This window comes from Bombus vosnesenskii, unplaced genomic scaffold, assembly GCF_011952255.1.
Source record: "Bombus vosnesenskii isolate JDL3184/JDL3185 unplaced genomic scaffold, Bvos_JDL3184-5_v1.1 scf7180000015646, whole genome shotgun sequence".
NCBI classification, from domain to species: Eukaryota; Metazoa; Arthropoda; class Insecta; order Hymenoptera; family Apidae; genus Bombus; species Bombus vosnesenskii.
Window position 1 is genome coordinate 2,584 of NW_022884088.1, and position 8,961 is coordinate 11,544.

The 8,961-nt window shown below is 30.3% G+C and overlaps 2 protein-coding genes across 3 annotated transcripts; one reads left to right on the plus strand and one right to left on the minus strand.

Moving 5' to 3' along the window:
- Positions 1 to 1,438: 1,438 nt before the first annotated feature.
- Positions 1,439 to 3,568, minus strand: LOC117241304 (adrenodoxin-like protein 2, mitochondrial). 2 transcript variants are annotated; one of them, XM_033507262.1, is made up of 5 exons: positions 3,420 to 3,568; positions 2,895 to 3,007; positions 2,597 to 2,730; positions 2,173 to 2,223; positions 1,439 to 1,686 (listed from the first exon to the last, which is right to left on the minus strand). In XM_033507262.1, the coding sequence occupies exons 1-5, from the start codon at positions 3,566 to 3,568 to the stop codon at positions 1,666 to 1,668; spliced, it is 468 nt and encodes a 155-aa protein (XP_033363153.1). In that variant the 3' UTR covers positions 1,439 to 1,665. The 2 variants fall into 2 exon arrangements, with proteins under 2 accessions (XP_033363153.1, XP_033363152.1); XM_033507261.1 differs by lacking the exon at positions 1,439 to 1,686 and having other exon boundaries at positions 2,042 to 2,223.
- An 18-nt stretch (positions 3,569 to 3,586) lies between these two features.
- Positions 3,587 to 6,680, plus strand: LOC117241306 (survival motor neuron protein-like). Its single transcript, XM_033507263.1, has 8 exons — positions 3,587 to 3,590; positions 4,701 to 4,744; positions 4,934 to 5,116; positions 5,242 to 5,336; positions 5,632 to 5,654; positions 6,042 to 6,339; positions 6,458 to 6,537; positions 6,606 to 6,680. The coding sequence occupies exons 1-8, from the start codon at positions 3,587 to 3,589 to the stop codon at positions 6,662 to 6,664; spliced, it is 786 nt and encodes a 261-aa protein (XP_033363154.1). The 3' UTR covers positions 6,665 to 6,680.
- The last annotated feature ends 2,281 nt before the right edge of the window (positions 6,681 to 8,961 follow it).

Sequence of the window (8,961 nt, forward strand, 5' to 3'; positions counted from 1 at the left end):
TTTTTCAAATACGGTACATAATCGTAATATCGAATTTTGTAAACTGATAGTAAGAAACTCTATAATTCGAGACTGGAACTTTGATCAAGTTCACATTGAACGTAAACTGACTTAATTTTGTTATTTAAGCGTGTATACTATACGTGTTTGTTCCTTCTTCTCTTGTGCGCAGGCTATAGCTTAATTACTTCCAATAAACGCAGTTATATCGAATCAGATATTAGGATTATTTAAACAAGAGATTAAAAACTAAAAAGTATTGTTTTTATACTGCATATGTACATATGCAATATGAACGACAGTTTGTGTAATAATATGTACCCCTCTTCTTAGTTTACTTTTGTATATTTTGCGACATTTGATATTAATTTTAAAGAGGAACGTACTTACACTTTATCTTTGTAATTAAATGTGAAATGAAAGAAAAGAAATGACATGAGAAAAGGAAATTCGATGTATGAGTATATACGAATTGACGGAATTAAAATTTAACGCTATATTTAAATAGAAGACGTGAAATATCTTGTCATCTTAAAATAACTTGATCATTCCTATTCTTTTACATAAAAACACTTTTCGACTGTAACTTAAGAAACATGTCTGCTAACGTGAAACGTGCCAGAAAAAATTAACAACTTCCATTAAATTGGCAAATTTCTCATTAATATCGTAAAACTCGCGTTTACAAAGATCAGATCAGTGTACATAATATACAAAACAAATGCAGAATATATAAATATAGCACATACGTTCTGAATTATATTCGAATTGGGCAGGGTAACCAAGTGAAAATATGTAAATTTCACGATGTGTAATGTACACTTTATCGAACTTGTAAGTAGTGTAGAAATAGAATATTTTACACGTAACAAAATATACAAACGACAATACACAAGTTAAATTATTTGTTAGATCCATGTATAACAAGCATAGTACAAAAGTGTTTTAGCTTTATGTACTGTTAATTATGAGAAATACCAACTTAATAGATGTATTTGGTATGTACCTAGTTAAGAAAACAATAAATTATTCTGAACAGATAAAGCGTTTAGTAGCTTGTGAAGTATGAATTTTCGAAAACGTAAGTATTTTATATCTAAGTAGTTAAGAAACGCGAGCAAGGGAAATCAAACAAAGGAATAAAGTTTTTTTGTTTAAAAATATTTAATTTGTTGTTCTATTATCCGAGGTTAGAAGCGATAATGTACAAAATCTGAATAAATAAGATTCTTCAATATTATTGAATTTTAATTCTAGGGTAAAGTAATATATCCGCATATTTTATTTATATACAATATGTATAAATAATGATGTGATTTGACTAATTTTGTTGAAAGAATATTTGTACTTTTTACGTAAAACTTCAGTCTTTTACAAACTTTCTTGTAATTAATAAACCAGTAAACACAATATTAATAAAATCTATTAAAATTATAAACAAACTCATAAGTTTTAATTTTAGTCCTTAAAGGTTGAAATATTTTGCTCCAATGTCGAGACATTTGTTTTAATCCAAAACATTACTATACTGAATCGATAATGTTGTATGTGCCACGAAAATGATGATAGTGTCAGATAACTTGTTGTGAAACGAAAAAGCATTGCATGTACATTTCTGTTGTTTTGTTGACCATGAGTTTGATGATCTTTTAAACTTGCCCATAGCTAAGAAATCAAACAGTATATCTAAACGAAATTAATTTCAAATTATTTTTTAGGTTCTAAGTTTTTATCTAATCTTTCAGAAGTTGCAAAATTTATTCCACAAGAGTCTTTTTTATCATAACCAAGTACACATCTTAAAACTATTTAAGTCTTCCTTAGTAATTTCTTCTTATCTTTAATAGTAACGAAAATAATTTAGATGAACGTTTTAAAATTGACACCCTGTATATTAAAAATAAGAGATATATTTTCTTCATAATTGGATAGGCTTTTTACAATGGCAATGTACAAATATCAAAATTGCAATTATATTATAACATATGTATATATATATAAGCTTCACATTTAAACACAAGATTCTTTATTATATTTTTTAATACCAATATTTTAATAATTATAACAAGGGTTTTTTAACAAGAGATGTATAACATTGTATACAAATTTTCAAAAACCTATAGATAATTTCAGTTATGCTCTTGCATCATTAATTGTTGATGGGACTCTTACCTCAATTCCATCTAGTTCCTTAGACATTACTATTTGACAGCCTAGCCGTGACCTGAAATTAAATATTATATAACTGAATATGTCAATAAATATATTTATTGCTATACAAATTAATACTAATAATAATAAACAATAAGATTTCTATTTATCCATTTGAAAATCAACATTGTAAATATGCTAATTCCAACATAGATTTGTAATGATTATAGGGTCATAAATAAAAAATTATGAAAATTTATTATAATTTCAGTTTCGTAGTATTCAGAGATAGCGATTTGAAATTCTACATTGAGATGCAGATTTCGAAATACCCAATACTAACCTGTTTTTACATAGATTTAAATAGAAAAATTCACTTTATAAAATATTAAAAGGTAATAGAATTAATAATGTGAATGATTTGATACTGATTATTATGAACTACCGTATCTGTTAATTCATATGCTAAATCCAACATGTCTAATTCTTCATCTGTTGGTTTGTCAGGAAGTGCATCATAAACTTCTTTCGAAAATATTAAATGGCACGTACTACAAGTTAATGTTCCTTCACAAGCACCTATATCAATTATATTTTAATATTACAACATACTTATATAATAAAGTATCAAAAGTTAAAAATAATAAGAATATTAAACTTGATAAAAATTAAAATTTTCAAATATTTTCTACCTCAAAATTATTTATTTTAAATTAAGTAAATTATGCTTCTTTAAAACATACCATATCCATCTAAATCAATTTCATTATTTACTACTATGTCTAATATAGTATCTCCAACTTTCCCTTTTGCTTTGATTCTCTCTCCACTTGCTTTAACAAACGTTATATTTACTCTGAAAATAATATTTATGAAAGATAAAAATTATCTCAATATAATTTTCTTTATTTTTTGTGTTTCTTCAATTAATCTTCTCTTAATTATACCTTAATTATATGTATCACTTATGATAATAGAAATAATTTAAAAATAAGATATACTTGTCTTAATAATACATAAATAAAATTCGTATATCATATATTTATAACAGTGTTATATTTTTAGTTGTTCACTGTCAATGTTGTTCTTATTAATACTATTCTATTAATACTATGTTATTTTTCTAGATGTTATATTCCTACAAAGAGAAAAATTTCTTAGACATTATTATTAGCATTATTATTTTGACACCAATTTTATATTGGAAGGTAAGTACTGAAATTCTATTAAAAAAAGAAGGAAAACACAAGAAAATTTGTATCACTTACTCTTGTTTTTCTGAAAGTGGTTGCGTGGTCGATATTCCTCTTGTTGCCTGCAAAAAGGGCAACGTTGTGTTGCTTGTATATTTTGAATAATTTGATGCAATACCGAGAATTGATCTCGAAAATTTTTGTAATTGGTTTACTAACGCCATTCCACTGTCATAAATATCATGAGTATGGGACACCCTGACCGAACACCAGATAAGTATTGCGGAAAATATCAATTGTAGATCAATTGTACTTTGTACAAAAACTTCCACGGCATTCTTCGGCTGCTATACTGGGACGTTCCTTTACTGTGATAGGTTATAAAACGATTCCTAACACAAGTGACGTATCTCTACCGGACACGTGCTCTTCGGGCCACACGTTTTATGATACAAGACCAGCAAAATGATCAATGTGTAATTTTACATATCTTACATTTTTTCCAAATGAAATATTGTTTTTATTAAACGTTTAAAACCTCAGGCAACATTTATTTCATCTGATTTCAGTTTTACAAATATATATCTATAATACATATCTGTATAAATTACGGTCTGGTTATATCAAACAGGGACCGACACTCGCTAGGGAAAACTGCCCAAAAATTGAATCGTAAAAACCAATATGAAAGACAACAAATTTCTCGTTCTGCGGAACAAATAGAAATGAGCAGAGTATCTTTATCTTTATCTGAGACATTCAAAGCGTATCACGCATACGCTAAACCTGAAGAAAACTTTCTTGTCTTCCATGTTCATTTTTCCCTTTCCATTTTCGAACGGTTTCTTCTATATTTATTTATATGTTCGTGATTGATGCTATTGACAACATACAACTAAGGGGAAATACGAATAGTAATAGATAGATGTATAATTCATTATGCAATTTTATAGAATTAAATCTTATTTATCTTCAGATATAAAAACTATATTTACCAGCTGAAACACTAACGCATATGCAGTATAATATAATCTACTTAACAATCTCGTTTTAGTTATAATATGTGATTAATTCTTTTGCTATTTCGCTATAAACAGTTTCTTGTGCATACAATATTTTTTTATAGTATTCTAATATATTGTTAGATATTGTAAAGAAAGTAAAATACAGTTATTGAAGTTTGGGAACATTCAATGTTAACCTTGCTTCAATAATCTTTCGAATGAATGGGGAATAGATTTTTAGTATTATAGTTGGTATAATGTCATCATTGTTTACAATGTGTTAGAGTTAAAGAAATGAGACAAATTAATATTTCAGAAGCAAATTCAATATTTAAATGATGTTATTTTAAAGTGGCAGATGATATGAATGTTCTTTTTATACGAGGAAATGGAAACGTATGTATGGTAATGGAAACGTAATGGTTTTATCATTATTTTAGTACAAGATCTTAGCATAATAGTAATTAACAGTACCCATTACCTTTTAGTCAATTTTTGAAAAATGACATATATGATAATTTGCAATAGTTTGATAATAAAATACTTGTATCAATATTAATAACGTATAATTTGCTATCTCAAAAGGATACAGACACAGCCAATGATAATGTTTGGGATGATAGTGCATTAATAGAAGCATATGATAAAGCAATAAATTTAGCAAAAGAAGAAGTTATCAAGCGAATGGGAATGGATGTTGGAAATTCTCAACCGAAAGAAAACCTACAAAATCTTAAGCAGCCTAAACACGCAAGTAAATTACATAAGGTTGTGATTTTGATAGAATATTACAAATTTGATACAGAATATTATTAAATATATTGATTAAGAAGCAAATTATTTTATTTTGCTATTTACTTATATTTATTTGTATACACATCTTTTCTCTATAGAAATGGATCATAGGAGCACCTTATCGTGCAATATACTCAGAGGATGGAGAAATTTATGAAGCTATAATATCAAAAATTTACGAAAACAATGGCACGTGTTGAAGTGGTTACCACTTCTAAGAAAACTCTACATCTGGTCTTTTTTAGTTTTCTCAAGCACTGAAGCCATCGACAGCGTGTAGACAAAAGACTGCGACGAAGTCAGGCCATAAACAGTAGACAGGCGACGTTGGCTTCGGGGGGTTTCAGTTATTAGGTAACACAGCTAGCGTGCGGATCTGGACCAGCTCAAATTGTATTTTTACTTATTACACTTCTATTTAAATATATTTTCTACCTTACAATTTATCCACGTGTTTTCTCTGTTTACACACCGAATAACCTCAACAGTACGTGTGTTGTAAAATTTGTAGGTAATACCTTTAGCATGATGGTTATGTCAATTAAGAAATGTACTAAAAATACATATATATATGAAGTAAAGGCTTTCGCATAGTCTATCACAGTGTCATTCAGCAGGTCCTTAACTGGGCAGGAGCACCTGTCAATGTCTATGGGGAGACCCGTGGGATATAGGGTCATGAACCATAAACATGCATATTACTTATTGTTCATTATTAGCTGCTTGGAATATAATTCTCCTCATTAGACGAGGGATTATTACTACATATATCAAGGCAAACATTTATACATATACATTTATGCACGGGAAATTCTAATACATTGCCTGTAAGGACAGTAACCGAATGGCACTCAGTCATTCTATTAAATGACAAAAATTTCTTTTACTCTGTGTTTAGGCTATGGTAATACACAGAAAGTCGAGTTGAGTTCTCTTTTAGAATCAGAAGGTTTGCAAAGTCAAATAGCACAACAAAAGAAAGCTTTTGAAGAGAAATTCAATGAAGAGAACGATGAGACTTGTGAGACTAATTTTTCTACAAATGTAAATTCGAAAAAATATAATGTAGAAAAAATGGATTGGGACTCTGAAGAAGCAAATGCGTATAAACATCACTTCATACCGGGACCATCTTTCAATTCGATGACTGATATAATGCCACCTGCACCTCCTTTACCACCACAATTAATGGCCAAGTAAGTACAATTTAAAAATTCTAATGGAATGCTGAATACTTCTAATATTAATAAGTAATTTGGAATAAGTTTAACATTTTATTTGGAAAAAATACGAAATTTTAATAAAATGTACTAGATTACCAGATAATGATACAGACGCACTTTCAAGTATGTTGATGTCATGGTATATTAGTGGTTACATGATATATTACACAGGTAATTATTTCATATAAGTATTTTATTGTATATTAAATTTTCAATGGACTATGTTATTTCTTTTGTAGGTTATTATCATGGTTTGAAACAAGCAAGAAACAATCAAGAGAACAGGAAGAACTGTTGATTATATCAATTTTTTTCAATAACAATATAACAATAATATAAGATATAATAAAATATAAAACTCATTGTATTTATTTACTTCAATTATTTGAAATAAAGAACCGCTTTATTTTCATATAAGACTTTAAGACTTTTTTAAAAATAATTACTAAGATAAGAAAACATAAAAAACATATTTTTGATAAAATACACTCACATATATATGCCGGGTTATCATTAGGATTTAAGGCGCGTAATGATCCTTCGTTTGAATTAGCCATTGTTTTACGAAACAGAGAATATATTTACGCGAATAAACAAGATTTTACAAAATATTATGAATAATGAGTTTAATAAATAATAAGATTAACAAACGATAAGATTAACTAATAATTAGATTAAAGATTAATAAGTTTAACGAACAATAAGAGGAACGAATAATTAGCCATTGTTTTACGAAACAGAATATACTTACCCGAATAAAAAAGATTTTACAAAATATTATGAATAATGAGTTTAATAAATAATAAGATTAACAAACGATAAGTTTAACTAATAATTAGATTAAAGATTAATAAGTTTAACGAACAATAAGAGGAACGAATAATATGTCTTACGAATGATGAATTTAACGTATAATGAGATTAACGATTGATAGGTTTCACGAATAATGAATTTAATTAACGCTATTAACAATGTTCCGGGGTTCAAACGAATCCACGGTCAACGGGATAACTCTTTACTATGTGTAGAATAATTTTAAACACAAAATACAATTGCTGAGACACTCGGTAAATTGTTCGATGTATCACTTTCCAAGGCGATCACACGAATGAATATCTGATGAAAATCTTTTTCGCTATACGACTGCATTTGTTTGTTATATGCTCGCTGGAAACATCGAGAAGGTTCCAATCGTTGTTGCTAGGCAATTTCTGTCAAAAGTTTGTTGTATACTCTTTGGAAACATCGAGAAAGATTCAAACGTCGTTCCTAGGCAGTTTCTGTCTGGAGATTGATTCCTAATACAACGTGTGTCCCATTATATCGACATCTCTAAAGTACAATTCTATGTGATTTCTAGGGAGAACAATACAACCGATCCACACCTTCGTCAGGCAAAACGTTTATCCCGTGACCATGGCTACGTTCGGCGACCAGTTGTCACCTCGAACCCACTTTCGCTATCACAAATATCGAACAATTACAAATGACAACAATTGCTTAATTACAGCTATGATAAAATCTAGACTAAAGCATTAGAAGATTTTCCCAAAATTGCAAAGGGAAGACTCTGGTTTCCCTTTCATCTCCGACATATATATATGACGGGTTTACATTACAATTAGGGTTAGGGGCGTGAAACGAATCTTCGTTTGGATTACACGTCGTCATTATGCAATAGAGAAGACATTGGCTAGTACAAATACGATTATCATAGAACCGGACAAGTAACCGTGGTAATTAGATACTCGAGAAACCAATGACAATCATCCTAGGTTCAATAACGAATCCGCGGTCGACGGGATGATAGATGAACGTACTCACAAAATCTAAGTCGGACGCGTAATATTCACCGGTCGTAAGGGGTTACTCTTTTTCATCGATGAGATCGCGAACGGGAATGACCTTCCCGTCCCGATGATGCCACAGAGGAAAACTATAATGGGGTGTGTCCAAGGACACGAGATCATCGGATTCGTCGAGAAAAGCATTCGTTCAGAAAGTAAGGGAAATTGGCGTTGCTGCTAATTGGTCAATCTCCATATCGGTGGTTAGAAAAAGATGTTAGCTGTCCTCGAGGGAAAGTTGCTAGTGGGAGACGCCGCTCGTTGAAAAATAGGTCTCCCCTATTTTCCCGTAGTTGGGGCAAAGACTGTTTGCCTGTTTGAAGGACTTTAGTTGACTAAATCTTAAGATTTATAACGGGCCCTCGAGCTAGCCTGAACATGTACTGCGGAGACGCATCGACATCTGGCAATCATCTTACTCGAAGAATAGGGTCTGCATGTGGCGAGCTACGGGACAGAGACCGTTGGAATGTTTACTGTCGAGTGTTACAACTATTTCCTTTTTAAGGAGAGCTATAGAATTATTCCATGCCTTTGTTAGACAAAGCGTTCATCCCGTGACCGCGGCTACGTTCGGCGACTGGCTGTCGCCTCGAGCCCAAGCTCATTATCACAACTCTCGAACAATTACAATCGGATTGAATAACTACAATCGTTCAATTACAGCTATAGTAGACTCTAGGTTTCAATGTTGCGGGATTATACAAAATTCCAAAGGCTCCGGTGTTCTTTCATCTCCGACATATAT

What these genes read in the sequence shown, in the direction of transcription:
- LOC117241304 (XM_033507261.1), bottom strand. Translation starts at nt 3,568, where the DNA reads ATGGCGTTAGTAAACCAATTACAAAAATTTTCGAGATCAATTCTCGGT. An exon ending in CCACTTTCAGAAAAACAAGA is followed by an intron (nt 3,008 to 3,419) that starts GTAAGTGATACA and finishes TATTATTTTCAG; the next exon opens with AGTAAATATAACGTTTGTTA. An exon ending in AATTGATTTAGATGGATATG is followed by an intron (nt 2,731 to 2,894) that starts GTATGTTTTAAA and finishes TAATTGATATAG; the next exon opens with GTGCTTGTGAAGGAACATTA.
- LOC117241306 (XM_033507263.1), top strand. An exon ending in TTATACGAGGAAATGGAAAC is followed by an intron (nt 4,745 to 4,933) that starts GTATGTATGGTA and finishes CTATCTCAAAAG; the next exon opens with GATACAGACACAGCCAATGA. An exon ending in GTGTGTTGTAAAATTTGTAG is followed by an intron (nt 5,655 to 6,041) that starts GTAATACCTTTA and finishes CTCTGTGTTTAG; the next exon opens with GCTATGGTAATACACAGAAA.